The sequence below is a fragment of the Macrobrachium nipponense genome, chromosome 1 (genome assembly GCF_015104395.2).
Source record: "Macrobrachium nipponense isolate FS-2020 chromosome 1, ASM1510439v2, whole genome shotgun sequence".
Taxonomy (NCBI): domain Eukaryota; kingdom Metazoa; phylum Arthropoda; class Malacostraca; order Decapoda; family Palaemonidae; genus Macrobrachium; species Macrobrachium nipponense.
Genome location: NC_087200.1, coordinates 90,983,344 through 91,003,046, shown reverse-complemented (window position 1 = coordinate 91,003,046; position 19,703 = coordinate 90,983,344). Strand labels below are relative to the sequence as shown.

General features: G+C 45.8%; 1 protein-coding gene across 1 annotated transcript in view; it reads left to right on the top strand.

The window, feature by feature from the left end:
* LOC135219458 (ethylmalonyl-CoA/methylmalonyl-CoA epimerase-like) overlaps positions 1-19,703 on the top strand; it is an 86,114-nt gene that overhangs the window by 23,247 nt on the left and 43,164 nt on the right. The window contains exon 2 of the mRNA XM_064256249.1: positions 8,126-8,842. Coding sequence (XP_064112319.1) covers positions 8,649-8,842 — 194 coding nt within the window. The 5' untranslated portion in view covers positions 8,126-8,648. The remainder of the gene's footprint in view (positions 1-8,125; positions 8,843-19,703) is intronic.

Sequence of the window (19,703 nt, the reverse complement as noted above, 5' to 3'; positions counted from 1 at the left end):
CCCTGATAGGCGCCAGTCTACTACTAGACACTCTCTGGACAGGCGCATTTCTTTAGAGAAGGCTAACTGCACTCGTAAAGAAGCGGAGGGTTCTCAGTGGATGAAGTTGAACCTTCAGAAGAGGATTTGGTGAAGGACTCGTCAGTTTCGTCCTACAAGATCCTTACAGATCTACTTCTTCAAGAGTTTGGAGACTCCCTTACTCCCGTCGCTCCTCCGTCGCCTCTCTCTTTATTCTCGACTTCGAAGAAGACGAAAGTTTCCTCGTGTGTGAGGATGAAGCCAACCATCTCAATGAAGAAGGCTTTGAGAGGTGTTGGTGATTGGCTGCTTTCTAAGGAAGAGAAAGGGAAAACTGTGTTTTCTTTCCCTCCTTCCCAGCTTACGGGCAGACTGGATTGTTTTGGTACGAGTCTGGAGAACCCTTAGGTCTGGGTCTTCCTTCAATCGGCGGATGCGGACTTCTCTTCTCTAGATGCAGCACGACGCTCGGCTCTTTGTCGCCAAAACGACCTGGGCTATGAACGAGCTGACCACCTGCTGAAGGGAAATGTTTAGAGTCTTGGAAGTCTTCAACTTCCTTGACTGGTCTTTGGGGGTCTTGGCTAAGAAGACTCAGAACCCGGATGCTATTTCGCCAGAAGATCTAAACAGTGTTCTAACGTGCATTGACAAAGCAATTAGAGATGGATCGAGCGAAATAGCCTCCCTCTTTGGAGCAGGGATCCTTAAGAAGAGATCAGTCTTCTGCTCTTTTCTCACGAAGTCTGTTTCGCATGCCCAAAGAGCCTCTCTCCTGTATTCGCAGCTCTCGCCTCTGCTTTTTTTTTTTCCAAAGAAGGTTAATACAGGACATCTCAGGATCTATCTCTGCGAAGGCGACTCAGGACATGCTCGCACAGTCGGCACGGAAGCCTAAGACCTCCTTCCAGACGAAGACTAAGAAGGAGACTCCAGCTAGACAGGAGCCCTTTCGAGGGGGCCCCCCTTCTAGAGCCTCTACCTCGAGAGGTAATAGACCTTTCAAGAGAGGTAGATCCTTCTCACGCTCTGTCAGAGCTAAGAAGTAGGGAAGTAGTCCTCCAAACACCAGTAGGTGCCAGACTTCTAAGATTCTCGGAAGCCTGGACAAAGAGAGGAGCGGACAACTGGTCCCTCTCTATAATAAGGAAAGGATATCTGATTCCTTTTACGGAAAGACCACCGTTGACAACGACTCCGAGGGAGTTGGTGGCCAGGTACAGGGATCCCATCATGAGCCTTGCTTTAACACAAGCAGTGGAACTAATGTTCGAGAAAGAGGCTATAGAGCTAGTGAACGACCCTTGCTCAGCGGGCTTTTACAACCGCCTTTTTCTAGTTCCAAAAGCCTCAGGAGGATGAGACCGGTTCTGGATGTAAGCGCCCTGAATTTCTTTGTAGAAAAGAGGAAGTTCGCCATGGAGACGACATCCTCAGGTGTTGGCGGCCCTTCGGCCAGGGACTGGATGGTGTCCCTAGATCTTCAGGACGCTTACTTCCATGTGCCTATCCATCCTTCGTCAAGGAAATACCTCAGGTTCATGATGGGAGGAAGGATATTCCAGTTCAGGGCCTTGTGCTGGCGGGCCTTTCAACAGCCCCTCAGGTCTTTACAGGCCTAATGAAAAATGTAGCAAGATGGCTACATTTGGAGGGAGTCAGAGTGTCCCTTTACTTGACGACTGGCTGATCAGAGCCAAGTCTCAGGAAAGATGTTTGGAGGACCTACAAAAGACCCTTTTCATGGCAAGTTCGCTGGGACTTTTGGTGAACTTTCAAAAGTCTCAGTTGATCCCCAGTCAAGATCGTATCTATTCTGGGGATTCGGATGGCTTCTCTGGATTTTCGGGCTTTTCCGTCTCCAGAAAGGATAGCCCGAGGGTCAGAGAAAGTCAAAGCCTTCCTAGAGAAAGAAGTATGCACAGCGAGGGAGTGGATGAGTTTGTTGGGGACACTCTCCTCGTTGGAGCAATTCCTTTCTCTAGGAAGGTTGCACCTCAGACCTCTCCAGTTCTTTCTCCATCGAAACTGGAGGTGTCATTCACAAAACCTAGAGTTCTCCTTCGAGATTTCAAAGGAATCAAGAAGGACCTCTCTTGGTGGGCCAACCCTCTCAAGTTTGCAGAAGGGATGTCCCTTCACATTCCGAACCCCAACCAAGTGTTGTATTCCGACGCCTCGGAAACAGGTTGGGGAGCGACGCTCGCTTCAAGAGAAGTGTCAGGCACCTGGAACAAGGAACAGGTGACCTGGCACATAAACAAGAAGGAACTGATGGCGGTTTGGCTAGCTTTGAAAGCTTTCGAGCCCCACGTCCTAGCTTCAAACAGTTCAGATCAACTCGGACAACAACCACGGCCCTGGCTTACATCAGGAAGCAAGGGGGGACTCACTCTTTCTCCCTGTACGAGACAGCAAAAGAACTTCTGCTTTGGGCAGAAAAAAAGGAAGATTTGTCTCCTTACCAGTTCGTACAGGGGGAGAAAAGAACGTCAGAGCAGACCTCCTAAGCAGGAAAGATCAAGTCCTGCCGGCAGAGTGGACTCTGCACGAAGATGTTTGCCAGGATTTGTGGAAGCTTTGGGGCAAACCTCATATAGACCTCTTTGCCACAGCCAAGAATATGAGGATAGCCAAACTACTGCTCTCCGATATCGGACCCGAGGGCAGTGTCGATAGACGCGTTCCTACTAGATTGGAAGGGTCTAGACACGTATGCTTTTCCTCCATTCAAAATACTGGGAGAGACTCTAAAGAAATTTGCAGAATCGAGGCAACAAGGATGACGCTGGTAGCCCCGTTCTGGCCCGCACAAGTATGGTTCACAGAGGTACTGGAATGGTTAGTAGATCTTCCGAGAACATTACCACAGAGGATCGATCTGCTCAGACAACCCCACTTCGAGAGGTATCACAAAAACCTCCCCGCTCTAGATCTGACTGGCTTCAGACTGTCAAAAGTTTGGTCAGAACGAGAGGCTTTTCGGCAAGAGTTGCAACGGCTATCGCAGCAGCAAGAAGGCCTTCTACCCTTAGAGTCTACCAATCGAAGTGGACGTCTTTCGGCGATGGTGTAGGAACCATCACTTTTCCTTCTTCCAGTACCTCTGTGACACAAATAGCAGACTTCTTACTTTTCCTTAGGGAAGAAAGTGGATTGGCGGTATCAACCATTAAAGGCTATCGTAGCATGCTATCTGCAGTGTTTAGGCACAGAAACTTAAACATTTCAGAAGATAAGGACCTTCATGATCTAATAAGATCGTTTGAAAACATCCAAGAAGGTTTCTCCAGGGGTTCCGAGTTGGAATCTGGATGTAGTGCTACGTTACCTGAGGTCCAATAAGTTCGAACCGCCTCAGTCTGCATCGTTCAGAGACCTCACGAAGAAGACAATTTTCCTCATGGCATTGGCTTTCCGCAAAAAGGGTTAGTGAACTCCATGCACTAGAAGGAAATGTGGGATTCAGAGGAGATGCAGCTATCTGTTCATTCCTTCCTTCGTTCTTAGCCAAGAACGAGAACCCCTCAAATCCTTGGCCTAGAGCTTTGAAGTACAAGGATTGTCTGCATTAGTAGGCGAGGAAGCAGAGAGGTCTCTTTGCCCAGTAAGAAGTTTTGAAATTCTATCTACAGAGAAAGAAAAAACTTAAGGGCAATGATGTCAACCTTTGGTGCTCTGTAAGAGATCCAAGGAGGACACTTTCGAAGAATGCGCTTTCTTTCTTTATCAGAAGCCTGGTGAAAGAAGCGCATGCGATATGTGAGGAAAGTCAATACAAAGTTCTTAAGGTAAAAGCTCATGAGGTAAGAGCTATTGCCACGTCATTGACTTTTAACAAAAACATATCCCTGAGTAATATTATGAAGGCAACATTCTGGCGTTGCAACTCAGTCTTTGCAAACCACTATCTGAGAGACGTCAAAATTACGTATGAAAAGTGCTTCGGGTTAGGCCCGTACGTATCGGCGGATTCGGTGCTGGGGCAGGGAGCTGAGACATATCCTTAGTAGTATATATTTTTTTCCCCTTGTTAGGTTGTAAGTTTTTGGTTGTTTGAAAGAACATGTGGGTAGGCATGTTTTTTCATTTCGTAGTACTAACAATGATTAGATTGGTTAGGTGATCGGTGTATGTTTGAGCTCCTTGCAATGATAGTGGTTAGGTTCTGTCATATAAGTGGGGCGAATCCCCGTTGACAGATCCTGCTCGGATTCTATCAAGTAAGCGGACAACCAAATCCCTTTGATAGACCCAAAGAGTCTGTCAGCTGTAGGTCACGCCCTCGCTGAAGCTCTTAAGGCAACGCAGACTCATAGACAGTAACTACGAAGTCTTCTGCCTAAACAGGTAAGAACCAAGGTTGTTTTTACATCCTACAACTAGTGTTGTTTTCCCCTTTTTTCCATATTTATATTGCTGTCTCTTTCCCTCCACCAAGGGTGTCAATCAGCTAAGTATATATCTGACAGGAAAGTTCATGTACAAAAATGTTATTGTTAGTATACAATAAGGTTTTGTACATACTTACCTGGCAGATATATACGATTGATGGCCCGCCCAGCCTCCCCTCAGGAGACCGGTGGAAGGAAAAATTCTGGCTGGAAAGGGAGATTGGTTCTTACATCCGCCACCCAGCGGCGGGTAAGGTAGATCACCTGACCTACCTGTCGCGTGTGCCGCGAGTTTTTGAATTCTGCGTGACGTCAGAGACGTATAGCTAAGTATATATCTGCCAGGTAAGTATGTACAAAACCTTATTGTATACTAACAATAACATATTTAGCAGTGGTTAATAAGTAAATTTGCTGTCAACACCCATCTTTAAGCTGGTGTAAGGGAATGCTATTTTAGCTTTCTGCCTTAGAGTTGAGGGTGATGTTAAGGCTATGCTTTACAGTTCCCTGTAAGAATTCCAATCTAACCCCTTGGGGGGTTGGGGGGTGGGGAAGGAAACTTCTCTATCCTGTTGGGCATTTAAATTGAAAGGTTAAACCTAGAACATTTTTATCATCCTTTTAGAGACCTTGAACATCTTTGTCAAAGGTAAATGCTGGAAGAGGCAAAATTAACCTTTGGTTTTGTGGTTTTAAGAAAAACAGATGTTGTGGTCAAAGGTTAGCCTGGAAGAGGCTAAAATCAACCTTTTGTTTTGTGGTTTTAGAAAACCTAGAATCTATTTGTGGAAGGTTAAGCCTGGAAGAGGCAAAGTTAACCTTTTGTGTTGGGATTCTTAGAAACTTATAACGCCTTTGCCAATGGTTAAACTTAAGGCAAAGTTAACTTTTGTTTTGCGGTTTAGAAAACCTAGAATGTATTTGTGAAGGTTAAGCCTGGAAGAGGCAAAGTTAACCTCGTGTGTTATGAATTTGAGAAACTTTGTCAAGGAACACAAGGTCCTCTGTGACATAATGGATAAGTTAGTGTATGAGAACTAGCTCCATATCTTCTACCTTAAGGAAGTTAAACATTCATAATGTGAGCAGCAGTTGCAACTTCATTTAGTGTTAAGTCAATTTGTCGCTCCAGAATAGGATTGATGTCACAGTAGAAGTACAATTCAGTTTTTGCCTGATCACTACCTTAAGTATACATGAATTGGTTGAAAACAGCAAAGCCCTTAATCCACTACTAGTAGTGGGTAGTCTTCCTGAACCGAAAAAGAGCAATTCTTTAGGCTCTTTTGTTTAAATCCTGGGGTTTTAATATGTTTGGGAGCGTGAAGGTACAAATTTTGTATAGGAGCGTACCTTTATATTGTAAAGGTATTCATTTTAAGTGACTGTAGTTTGATAGGGCTTTTGGATCCAGGCACAGGGGTCCCTCATACCGCTTGCGTTTCATGCTGGCTGAATCGAAGCCGTTTTCTCCGCAAGGCTACTCTGCTGCATACGTATGAGAGCCTTGCTCCCTGAATGGAATCCAACTTCTGGTGGTAGTAAAATCCACCAAGGATTCCAGATGAGGTGAGAATGTTTTGGGTTTCGTATAAGAAACCTTTAGCTCGAATGGCTGAGAGGAATTTTGTCTAGCTGCACTACCCACCATCCTCTTCTTAATGTGGGAATCAGCTAATGTAACAGTAGGTAAGATTCATCTCAAATAATATAAATTTTCATAATAAAATTTATTAATTGGATACTTACCTATTGTTAAAGTAGACCCACCCAACCTTCCCACAACTTAGTGGGCTGTCAAGGAGAATTCTGACGAGCTAAAACATTCGAAACACACCTGGTGGAGAACAGGTAAACTAGACAGTCATCCGGGCAAGCCATTCAATTTTTTTTTTCGGTTTGAATGGCCGACTCGCCTAATCGGCGGAGGGGATGGGAATGTAGCTAATTTAACAGTAGGTAAGTATCCAAATAATAAATTTTATTATGAAAATTTATATTTTTGTAATAAACTAAAAAAAAAATGTATTTTTTTTTTTTTTTTTTCCCCACAGCGAAGGCCGTTTTAAGCATTTTTACAGAAGTTCTAAGTATCCGCGGATTCTAGCTATTCTGGGGGGGGTTGAGATCTGGTGTTTATTCCCACAAATACAGGTGTCCTCTGTATTTTCAAATACCAATCCAACACTCCTCCCGCAAGTACTTTCGCTTTATCCTCGGAGAGACAGTGTACCAGTTCAGGGCACTCAAGCGCTCCTCAGGTGTTCACGCGAGTGTTCATGTGTTCACCCTGGTTGCAGCTTTGGCCTGTATGCATTGGATGCGTCTGTTAAGGTATCTTGATGATTGGCCGACTTCAGGGGTGTGGAACCGACATCACAGACACCTCCACATCTGCATCCTAGGCCCCGTGTGTGGGACGTGACTCGCATTCTGAGAAGCCTGACTTGTGCACTGTATGAGCCTTTATGAATGTCATCAGACAGGGATCTGACCCTCAAGACCATTTTCCTGCTTGCCTTGGCATTGGCGAAGAGAGTTGGCTAACTTCATGGACTCTCTTTTGATGGAAACACTCAAGGGGATAGGGATCTGTTTTGCTTGATTTTGTCCCGGACTTCGCAGCGAAGACTCAGAACCCAGCGGTCCTTCATGATCCCTTCCCTAAAGTACTGTTGTAGATGATGATGCTGATGAGATGTTACTTTGTCCTCTTAGAGTGCTGTGGAAAGGACTTGGCCCTTCTGACCTGAGTGTTGATGACTTCACTAGCACTGGCTCATCCAAGAAAGATGTGTCCAAGAAGCTATTTCTTTTTGGTTTCTTAAGACCATTAGAAGGGTGTACTCTGCTGCTGGCATAGATGACACCAGTACCCCTTGGTCAAGAACTCACAAAGTCAGGGGCATTGGTCCAACCCTCACATTCCAGAAGAATCTCAGTCTATCAGGTTCTGAAGGCAGTGCTGTGGTCTTGACAGCCCACTTTTTCCTTGGGACCTGTGGTGGCTGCTCAACAAGTTGTGTAGCTTACCTGGCTCCTCTGAGGACAAGGTTGCATCACACCTTAGATGTGTGGTTGCAGATGCACTGCTTATATTTGCCTTACTGTCATTAACTTTCAGATTCATCCCAACTGGTTTTTCCTATGAGGTAACATTTCCTCCCTCCTTTGAAAAATGCCCAGAAGTCTGATGATTGATCATGCAGTTCCTATAGTACTCTGATCAATTCATCAGAGGCATGATTCCCATCCTTGCTCTTATGACCAGGAAGAGAATTAAGGTATGTGAGCTCTGGTCAGCTCTAAGACTTAATTTAGATCCTTCCCTCCAGTAATAAGCCTTCATAATGTAAAGGACCAAGGGTTTGTATGTTTTGTAGGAACAAATGACAATTCTTAAAAGTAAATTGTATTTTTCCTTAACTATACAAACACCTGGGGTCCTTTACAAATTAGGCCTACCTCTTGCCACCCCTCAACCTGATTTCCAGGCCCAAAAGCAAAGTGGAGTGCGCATGTTCAGGTGGGCGGGACTCCTGCCACCCCAATGGTAGTTAAACTACCAAATTACCTTGTTCAAAAGTCTAGTGGCCATTTTCCAGCTTCACTGAAAGTAATTCCTAATGCAAAAGACCTTGGGTTTGCATAGTTAGGAAAAATACAGTTTACAATTTGTTTAAAAATTATCATTTTTTCATTTACAGGTTTGACATCATCTGCTGTTATGAGGAAGCTTGCAAGGCCAGGCCCTTTGGGTGATTTATTTCATAAGGGCTTTGTATTTGGTTGTGTGGGTCTGACGCTTTATGGAATGCTAATTGTTGGCACTAGAGCTCATGCCTACTTTACTCAGATAAAGCCCCAGCGTTTAGAGGAGAGAAGACGTTTGGCTGAACAAGAGCTGGCTGAAGTTGAGGCATCTGGCAGTAATCAGGAAGATGCTGAAACTCTGAAATTGTAGAAAGAAAACAAGTGCATTACTTAATCGTGAAGTGTTACATATTAGGAAAGACTGCAGTTCAGTGCTATAGAATGTAATGAAAATTATTGTGCAGTATTTTAAAGCTCTGTGAACCAAGAAAAGTGTGAACTTTGGTAAAGTTAGGTTATCAGTGCTAGTCAAGTTTTTGTTTTTAACATTTTGAATATACTTTGTTGGTCTCTCTTTTGTTTGGAGTATCTTAATTAATTTGCTGTTTACTGACTAAATTAGTACTAGTGTTGACAATGCATACCTTACGCCTACTTACCCAAGCAAAATCATGCCTTGCTCAACTCAGAGCAAATGTTCGTTTTGTAAGTTCTAGCAGTTGCTTATTTCAGGATCCTTCAAAAGTTCCACCTGCACTCTGGAAACTTGGAAACCTTAATCATGTAGCCATTGCAACACCTGACTTAGAAAAGAGTACAGCTCTGTACAGGTAATTATTATTTGCTTGCTAAACATTTTTTTTATTGGTGTCTTACCGAACAATTATACAGCTGTAGGTTCCTTACATGGCAGACAAAAGATTCAAACTTTTGCAGTGGCGCCACCATTGCTGATGTAGGTGACATCATCTCTCGCCACTCAAGGGAGGAACAGGTGCAACGGACCAGGTGTAGTCAATTCGTTTTCTGGTTAACTTCAGTGGTTGGTGCAGACTTTTTCTTCATCGTTAGATGGTTTTTGACTCATATTTTTGTGAAGTACATACTCACTTTGTGTTTTTGCTAGTTGTTTGCTTTCATTTTAGTTAGCTTAACTGCAATTAGTTGTGGCATTTAGGCCGTCATGTTAGATTCTAGCCCTTCAGGTGTTAGGTTTTGTGCAGGAGGGTGGAATGCTAGGTTAAAGGTTAAGCCTATTTATGACTCACTCAAAGTGTATTAAATGTAGAGGTAATGGGTTTGAATGTACTCGTGAATCGGCTTTTGATGAGTGTAAAGATGGGAGTGTTTATCAATGGAAGGTTTTTCTTGCATATTCTGATAAACTAGCAAAGGATAGGATGAGGAAGGCAGCTCTTAAAGTTGAAAGTAAAGCTAGTGTAGCATCTTCTGCATCTTCCGTGGACCAAGTTTGTCCTGTCTCTTCTTCTCCTCCTCCTCTAGCCATGTCTCCAATCTTGAGTCATCCTTCTCCTGCTCCTTTCATTCCTTTACCAGCTTCCCATGTAGTTTCTTCCAATGCCATTTCCAGCCTCAAATCTAGGTTCTAGAAAAAGTTTGATGTTCTTGCCAGTACGGTTATGGAGTTAGGTTTTTCTGTCAAGTCTTTTCCAGAAAAGGCTAATTGCAATAATGAAGTGCCAAGTGTTAATGCAGTGCTTTCTGAGGGGTGAGGGGGTGGCTGTTTGTCCTACCAGTTCTCCTAGATGAAGGTCCTTGTCTTGCTCCTTGGGAAGAAGACATACCCTAGGTCCAAGGGAGACTGGTGAGGTTTGCCCACAAGCAGTCTCTTCCTCTGTCAATCCTGTAGTGCACACCAACAGGATTCAACAGAACACTGTTTAAAAGGTGTTTTGTTCATGCAACTTACCTGACAGATATATATATAGCTGTATTTTCTGAAGTCCGACAGAATTTCAAAACTCGTGGCACACGCAGTGGGCGGCCAGGTGGTAGTACCCATTCCCGCCGCTGGGAGGCGGATATCAGGAACCATTCCCATTTTTCTATTCATATTTTTTCTGTCGCCGGTCGGTAAACTACTGTTTACAGACCTCCGCCTAGGATTTTTGGATTTGACTCGCAATTAAGTATCTGATTGACTTTTGGTTATTGATTCTGGATTGTTGGATTGGCATACGCGATAGTGGACTGTTTTTTGACTTTGGATTGGCTTTTCTGTAAACGTGATGTCTGGATCAAGTGCAGTGAGTTTCAGAGTGTGTGTGAGGAGTGATTGTAAGGTGAGGCTACCGAAATCATCGGTAGACCCCCACACAGTATGTATGAGTTGTAGGGGGCATGTTTGTTTGGTGGATGATCGGTGCAATGAGTGTGATGGATTGACCGATGATGGATGGAAGGTGTATGATTCCTATCGGCGTAAATTGGAACGCGATAGGATCAGGAGGTCTTCCTCCAGGAGTGGTTCTACCAAAGGTAAGGGTACTAATATTTCTCCTGCTATAACACCTGTAGATTTTGCATCTCCTAAACCTGTGTTGTTGCCTTCGGGCCCTGAATCTGTGTCTGGAGAAGCTAATGCCCTTTCTCTAATTTTGGAGTCTGCGTACTCTGGAGACCAAAGTGAAAGCCTTGGAAACTGGCTCTGTGAAAGTGTGTGATCGTGCCCCTAGTGTTGTGGAGGGGGCGTCAGATCGGCCCCATAATGCCTCTAGGCTTAGACCGCTATCGGACTCCCAGGAATCAGGGAGGGGATATGTCAAAAGCTGCAAGAGGGTTACGGGGGCTCCCCACCGATCTGGCGTCCCTTCGGCAGGCCTTGTTGCAAAGTCCCAGGCTGCCAAGGAGCGCGCACAGGCGCGTATCCTTAAGGACTGCTTTTCGTCCTCCGAAGCGTCCTCCCCGTGCAAGGGGTGGAGCGCTCGGAGAGACTCTCGTCCGCTAAAAAGGACGTTTCGTGTTGAGGACGCTTCACGTCCTGTATCGCCAGTTTCTTTGCGCTCTTCTCCGGATGTGTATGACGCTTTTCCGCCTCAGAAGAGAGGTAGGATCTCATCCGGCGAGGACGCTGAGTTGCGCTACAGTCGCTCTCTTGAGAAGCAGGTAGCTGTACCTGTGAGAAGGAAGGAGGCGTCCCCTCGCCCCTCGTCTTCTTCAGGATCAGCCCTGACCCCCCTCTGTTCGTTCTTCTCCAACGAAGACTTTTATGTCCCTTCAGGACCAGTTGTCAGCGCTTATGGCTCAGAGGACTCGCCCAGCAGCAGTCGAGCCTAAGCGGAGGAAGGACCTTAGGCTGCCCGTCAAGAGGACGAAGCAGTCTCCTTCTCCCTCTCCTCGTTCGTCTCTTTCGCTGATTGCGTCTCCTTCGGCGATTCGCCGATCTCATTCGCCCGCTAAAAGGACGGGTCGTCAGGACGCTTTCGTTCCCTCTCAACGTCATGGGCAGGCTGCTTGCCGTGACGCTCGAGAGGACGCTCAGGACGCTTTTGAGTACTCTGAGGACGCTTTTCAGGACGCTTCGGAGGACGCCGAGCAGGAAGAGGACGTGCACCAGGACGTTCGGAAAGACGCTCGTAGTGACGTGTCTCCTTATAAGGAGCTTGTTAAAGCTAGGAAAGACACGCTTTCTTCGAAGTCTGCTCGATCGTTTAAGAAGCGTCAGGACGCTTCTCTTGCAAGTAAGGCGGCCTCGGTCGTCGTCAAGGACGCTCAACGCCGTAAGGACGCTCTGCCTCCTTCGAGCTGTAAGGTTCGCCGCAAGGAAGGCAGCCTAGATGAGGCTTCTGCTATTAAGCAACGGGGGTCCTTGATAAAGCCCAGACCCGATAGACGTACGCCCTCTCCGGAGGGGCGGTCTCCTCTTCCGATTAGGGAAGAAGGAGAATTGAGTAGTCCTGCTGACTCTGTTGAAGAGGAACCTTCTGCTGCCTCTTCAATCTCAGACTACAAAGTTCTTGTGCGGCTGTTGCGCTCGTCCTTCTGGGACAAGTTCCAGCCGGCAGCTCCCAAGTCTCCTCCTTCGCAGTTTTCATCTTCGAAGACATGTAAGACCCCGGAGTTTGTCGAAATGAAGACTTCGCTCTCCACTAAGAGGGCATTCAAGAAACTCCAAGACTGGATGGAACGAAGGAAGGATCAGGGCAAGTCTACTTTCGCCCTTCCTCCCTCTAGACTCAGCGGTAAAGGAGGTATTTGGTATGAGACCAAAGGAGTCGTGGGTGTGAGAATCCCTTCTTCAGCGCAAGGGGATTTCTCCAGTTTGGTGGACTCTCAGAGGAGGTCCCTCTTATCCACGGCCAAAGTGACCTGAACCCCTAGGGAGACAGACCATCATTTGAAGGGGCTGCTACGGACTCTTGAAGTCTTCAACTTCTTGGACTGGTGCTTGGGAGTTCTAGATCTACAATCTAGAAGCCCAGAGTCTCTCAGTTTGGGGGAGCTGTCCAGCGTGCTATCGTGCATGGACGTGCATGCTATCGTGCATGGACGTGCATGGCCGTCAGGGATGGTTCAGAGGAGCTTGTCTCTCATTTTGGGACTGCCCTCCTGAAGAAGAGAGCTTTGCTGTGTAACTTCACAGCTAGATCGGTTACTCCAGCTCAGAAAGCGGAGCTGCTCTTTTCTCCTCTTACGAGCCATCTCTTCCCCCAGACTTTGGTTAAGGACCTGGCAAGCAGTTTGCAAGAAAAGGCAATGCAGGACCTCTTAGCCCAGTCCTCGAGACGTCCGGCAGTTCCTTCCACTTCTTCGTCTTTTGTGCGACCGCCGAAGAAGGTTAAACCCTTTCGTGGGGCTCTTCCCTCGAGAGCAGCTCCTCGAGGGAGAGGGCTTGCAAGAGGAAGAGCTTCCTTCAAACCCAAGCCATCCAAGTGAAACTCATGTCCTTCAGACACCAGTCGGAGCCAGACTGAAGTCCTTTGCGGGAGCATGGAGAGAGAGAGATACGGACCCTTGGTCCCTCAAGATCGTGGAGCAGGGGTACAAGATCCCCTTTTTAGATCCTCCTCCTCTTTCCACGACTCCCAGAGACCTTTCTCCATCATATCAGGGAGAAAAGAGACAAGTGTTGTTCGATCTTTTACAACAGATGATCGAGAAAAGAGCGGTGGAAAAAGTCGCGGACCTGGGGTCTCCAGGTTTTTACAACAGGATTTTCCTAGTACCAAAGCAGTCGTCGGGTTGGCGTCCAGTCCTAGATGTAAGCAGGCTCAATCTTTTTGTGGAAAAGACCAAATTCACGATGGAGACGCCTCATTCTGTTCTGGGAGCCTTGAGACCGGGCGACTGGATGGTGTCCTTAGACCTGCAGGACGCGTACTTTCACATCCCGATCCACCCTCTTTCAAGAAAGTATCTAAGATTCGTCTTAGGCAACAAAGTGTGGCAGTTCAGAGCCCTTTGTTTCGGCCTGACCACGGCTCCGATGGTGTTCACCGTCGTCATGAAGAATGTGGCGAGGTGGCTACACTCTTCAGGGATAAGAATTTCCCTTTACCTCGACGATTGGCTTATCAGAGCGTCGTCGAGAGAAAAGTGTCTGAAGGACCTGCAGTTAACGTTAGCCTTAGCGAAGTCCCTGGGACTTCTTGTCAACCTCGAAAAGTCGCATCTGACCCCAACACAGTCCATCGTGTATCTGGGGATTCAGATGGATTCAGTGGCTTTTCGAGCGTTTCCGTCAGCGGCTATGATTGGAGAAAATCTCAGCCTTCTTGGGGAAAGAAACTTGCTCGGCGAGGGAATGGATGAGTCTGCTGGGCACCATTTCCTCGCTGGAAAGGTTTGTTTCCTTGGGAAGACTGCACCTTAGGCCTCTCCAGTTTTTCCTTGCGGACGAATGGAAAGGCCAAGGACGATCTCAATGCGATCTTGAGGATCTCAGAATCGACAAAGAGCCATCTAAGATGGTGGTTCAATCCGCAGAAGCTACAAGAGGGCTTGTCCCTAAGTCTTCTGAGCCCCGACCTAGTGTTGTTCTCAGACGCTTCCATCGCGGGCTGGGGAGCAACACTAGGAGGGGAGGAAGTGTCAGGCTCCTGGAGAGGGGAACAGGCAGCCTGGCACATCAATGTCAAAGAACTAGCAGCGATCTTTCTGTCTCTGCAGTTCTTCGAAGGAAGATTGACGAACAAAATCGTTCAAGTCAACTCGGACAATACCACAGCCCTCGCGTATTTGAAGAATCAGGGAGGAACACACTCCAGGATTTTGTTTCACCTAGCGAAGGAGATTCTGCTGTGGGCAAAGAGGAAGAAGGTTACGATCCTGACAAGATTTATTGCAGGAGTGCAAAACATAAGGGCGGACCTTCTCAGTCGTCAGGACCAAATCCTACCGACGGAATGGACCTTACACAAAGACATGTGTCGAGATCTTTGGAAGTTGTGGGGACGTCCTCTGGTCGACTTATTCGCGACGTCGAGGACGAAGAGGCTTCCTCTGTATTGCTCCCCGGTCCTAGATCCAGAAGCAATTGCTGTGGACGCATTGCTATGGAGTTGGACGGGCCTAGACCTGTATGCCTTCCTGCCATTCAAGATCATGGGGGAAGTCATGAGGAAGTTTGCGGCTTCAGAAGGGACGAGGTTGACCCTGATCGCCCCGATGTGGCCAGTGAGAGAATGGTTCACAGAGGTCATGTCTTTCCTTGTAGACTTCCCAAGGACGTTGCCCTGGAGGAAAGATCTACTCAAACAGCCTCACTTTGAAAGGTATCACCAAAACCTCTCCGCTCTGGGTCTGACTGCGTTCAGACTATCGAAAAGTTGGCCAGAGCGAGAGGTTTTTCGAAAGCAGCTGCGAGAGCAATCGCAAATGCAAGACGAGCATCTATAAGAGCTGTATACCAATCGAAGTGGGCTTCCTTCAGGGCATGGTGTAAAAAGGAGGGAGTTTCCTCTTCCACGACCTCTGTGAACCAGATAGCCGATTTTCTGCTCTTTCTTAGGAATGTGCAGAAATTAGCAGTCCCTACCATTAAGGGATATAAGAGCATGTTGTCAGCGGTTTTTAGGCACAGAGGCCTGGACCTTTCTGACAACAAGGATCTTCATGATCTCTTGAAATCTTTTGAGACTTCGAAGATTCCTCAAGCGAGACCGCCTTCATGGAACCTTGACGTAGTTCTTAGGTTCTTAATGTCAAGTCCTTTTGAACCTCTTCAAACAGCGTCTCTTCGGAACTTGACAAGGAAGGCTCTTTTCCTAACTTCTCTGGCGACGGCGAAGAGAGTTAGTTATATCCAAGCTTTTAGTCATCTAGTGGGATTCAAAGGAGACAACACTGTCTGCTCTTTGAGCCCAACTTTCTTGGCAAAGAATGAAAATCCTTCTAACCCTTGGCCGAAAAGTTTCGAAATCAAGGGTATGTCAAGTCTGGTGGGCCAAGAACCAGAGAGAGCCCTGTGCCCTGTCAGGGCTCTCAAGTTCTATGTTCATAGAACAAAAGAGGTAAGAGGTCCCTCAGGTAAACTCTGGTGCTCTGTGAAGAGACCAGAATTACCTTTATCTAAGAATGCTGTGGCTTTCTTTCTGAGGGACGTCATTAAAGGGGCTCATTCATCTTGCCAGAAGACTGATTTGAGCCTCTTACGAGTGAAAGCTCACGAAGTTAGAGCTGTCGCTACCTCTCTTGCCTTCCAAAAGAACATGTCAATCAAGGACATTCTTGATGGCACCTTTTGGAGGAGTAATTCTGTCTTCGCCTCACATTACCTAAGGGATGTGAGAACGATTTATGACGACTGTAATTCTCTTGGGCCATACGTTTCTGCAGACTCAGTCTTGGGGGCTGGAGGTAGCTCTTTCCCTATCCCTTAGTTAGGTTTAGGTTATTTTTTAATTGTTGTGTTTTTGGTTTGTGGTGAGTCTTGTGTGAAGATCTCCCATCTCTTAGTTTAGTGTTCAGGGGGTCTTTGGTTAGTTGGTCAGGTGGTGGTCAGTTGCTTCGTAGCCCTCATATGTATGGCTCGATGGTCTTGTCACGTTGAGGTCACGTCCCCGTTGACAGAGCATCCAGAGCGCACCAGCACTACAGGTCTCCACCTGGCTGGCAACTCTGATTAAGCGGAAGCAGGCTTAAGTGACAGTAATCACAAAGTCTACTTTGCTAACAGGTGAGGAACCAAGGTGTACATCATCTACTTAATTTAAGTTTCCTACAAATCCTATTCTGTCTCTTCCCACCATCCGAAGGTGGGATTCAGCTATATATATATCTGTCAGGTAAGTTGCATGAACAAAATGTTATTGTTATAATACAATTAAGTTTGTTCATACTTACCTGGCAGATATATATAATTAAAGTGCCCACCCTCCTCCCCTCGGAGACAGTGGCATTAATAAAAATATGAATAGAAAAATGGGAATGGTTCCTGATATCCGCCTCCCAGCGGCGGGAATGGGTACTACCACCTGGCCGCCCACTGCGTGTGCCGCGAGTTTTGAAATTCTGTCGGACTTCAGAAAATACAGCTATATATATATCTGCCAGGTAAGTATGAACAAACTTAATTGTATTATAACAATAACATTTTGTTCGCAGCTCCATTATCGTTGGAGTTGAGCGATTCCTCTCCTGTGAGGCGTCGTAAGTGGCATAGTTCGTCAGTTTTGCGTCCATTGAAAAGGTGCACAACTGCAGGAGATTTCACCCCTCCTTCTGTTAAGAGGTCCAAGGAAGGGGATCTCGGTCCACATCCTTCTTCCTTTGTCACAGAAGGCGTTACTTCTTCCCAGAAGTCTGCTTTGCTTTTCTCGCCATTAGGTAAGCAACACTTATTTGTAGAAGAGACAGTTAAAGTTATCCTTTCTGCATTGGAGAAAAAGTCGACAAATGATCTGTTGGTCCAGTCGACTAAGCGAGTGAAAGCCATCTCTGAGACTCCTGTCAGTTCTTCCTCTCCTCTGCAGCAATCTTTTTGTTGAGGCTGAACCAGACCCTTTGTCAGACCTCGCTTGAACCTACGCCCCCATTCCAAGTCTAGGGGAATATGTCAAAACGTGCTTCTAAGCCTTCATGCCCCAGTAGGTGCCAGGTTGCATCTGTTTTGGGAGGAGTGGAATTGCAGAGGGGCAGATCCTTGGGTGGTCCAAGTTCTTCACTTTGGTTATTCCATTCCTTTCAAACCGCCGCCGCCTCCTCTCCAATGCACTGATCGTACTGTTGGTTTACTCTGCAGGCTCGGAGAAGTTTGTAGCTCTGGCCAAAGAGGTAGAAGCTCTCATTGAGAAGGAGGCAATAGAGTTAGTGATCGACAAGTCATCTCTGGCATTTTACAACCGCCTTTTTGTAGTCCCCAAGGCATTGAGGGTGCTGGAGACCCGTGTTGGATGTGAGCGCTCTCAACTTGTTTGTCTCGAAAACAAAGTTCAGTATGGAAACAACCCACTCAGTCCTAGTGTCACTTTGCCAAGTAGACTGGATGGTCTCCTTGGACATGCGACATGCATATTTCCATACGTATTCCTATTCATTCGGAATCAAGGAAATTTCTTTGGTTTGTTTTCATGGACAAAGTATTCCAATTTCAAGTGCTGTGTGCCAGTCTTTCAACAGCTCCTCAGCTGTTTACGTGAGTGTTGGCACCTCTAGGGAAGTGGCTACATCTCCTGAGTATCAATGTGGCTCTTTACCTGGATGACTGGCTTCTCCGCTCCTCCTTGGAAAACCAGTGCATGAGGGAGAGGACTTTGTTTGACTCACTCATTAGGGATTCTCATCAATGAAAAGAAATCAAAACTGATTCCGACTCAGAATATTCTATGTTTGGGCATGACTCTCAATACATACTCAAGTTTTTCAGGCTCTTCTCTCCCCGAAAAGAGTTCAATCATGCCTTCAAGTAGTTGTGGAGTTCCTGAACCGTTGATCTTGTTCCGCTCTTCAGTGGATGAGTCTTCTGGGCACCTTATCATGGGTAGAGAAGTTTGTAAGACTCGGAAGGTTACATATTTGACCCCTTCAATTCTTCCTGAAGGTATTTTGGTGCAGAAAGTGTCAGCTGGACTTGGAGGTGTTCGACATCACAAAAGAAATCAAAGAGGATCTAGCATGGTGGCTCTCAGAGCCGACTATCAAGGCATTTCTTTTCTCCCTCTCCACCCAACCCTGCAGTTCTTTTCTGACACATCCGACATAGGTTGGGGAGCAGTCTTTGGAGAGAAGAAAGTGTCGGGAATATGGTCTACGGAGTTCCCTTTACATTAGCATAAAGGAGTTACTAGTGGTCCATCTGGGTCTGCAAGCTTTCGTTTACCAGATCACAAGGAAAGTGGTGGCAGTACATACATGCATGTGCCATTACCGCGTCTTACATTCGGAAGCAAGGGGGAACACACTCTTTCTCCATTTACGAGAAAGCAAGGACCTTCTTTTATGGGCGAAAAGGAAGCAAGTGTAACTGATTCCTCGGTTCATCCAGGGGTTGGCAGAAGAATTGAGTCGAGGTCATCAGGTCCTTCTGTCGGAAAGGTTTGCCTCGACCTTTGGAAGATATGGGGAAAACCGGCGATAGATGTGTTTGCCACTTCCAGCAACAATCAACTCCCTCTATTTTGCTCTCTGGTTCCAGATCCTTTAGCATGGTCCATCGATGCAATGCTGCTGGGCTGGTTGGCTGATAAGGTAAGTTCTGAACAAAGTCCGTTTTCATCAGAATGTGCCCCTTAATCTTTTAGCACCATTCTGGTCAAGAAAGGAATGTTTTCCAGATAAAAAAATGTTGTTGTTCTTACACGATATACAAACCTTTGGTCCTTTACATAAGGAATTACTTTCAGCATAGCTGGAATTACGGCCGTTAAATTCTTAACCCTTTAGCGCCGATTGGACGTATTAAACGTTGATATTGTTGGGTGCCGATTGGACGTATATACGTCTATATAAAAAAGTTTTTTTAAAAATTCGCGGAAAAATAGTTATAGGCCTACTAGGTGAAAACTTTTGAATCACGCGCCTTGGGGGATGCTGGGAGCTCACGGATTAAGGCGTTGTTTTGTTTACAATCGTTACCCAGGCGCGCAAGCATGAATTTCTTTCTTCTCGCACTAAAAAGCATCAGCGACACATCTCAGAAGTTATTTCGTCACTTTGACATAATTTTTGCACCATTTTATATTAGCCATTACATGGAGTAATATATATGAAAATGTGTGCAATTTCATGTACAATGCAACAAAAAACAACTCATGGTTGTAGCTTTTATCAGTTTTGAAATGTTTTCATATAAATAACAATAAGTGCCAAACTTTCAACCTTCGGTCAACTTTGACTCTACCGAAATGGTCGAAAAACGCAATTTTAAGCTAAAACACTTATATTCTAGTAATATTCAATTATTTACCTTCATTTTGCAACAAATTGGAAGTCTCTTAGCACAATATTTTGATTTATGGTGAATTTATAAAAAAAATTTCCTTACGTCCGCGCGGTAACTCTTCTGAAAAAAATCAGAAATTTTTTCGTCCAATTGTCGTAATGTTTGCACCATTTTAAATTAGACGTTACATAAAGTTTTATATATGAAAATGTGTGCAATTTCATGTAGAATACAACAATAAACAACCCATGGTTATAGCTTTTATCAGTTTTGAAATATTTTCATATAAATAACGATAAGTGCCAAAATTTCAACCTTCGGTCAACTTTGACTCGACCGAAATGGTCAAA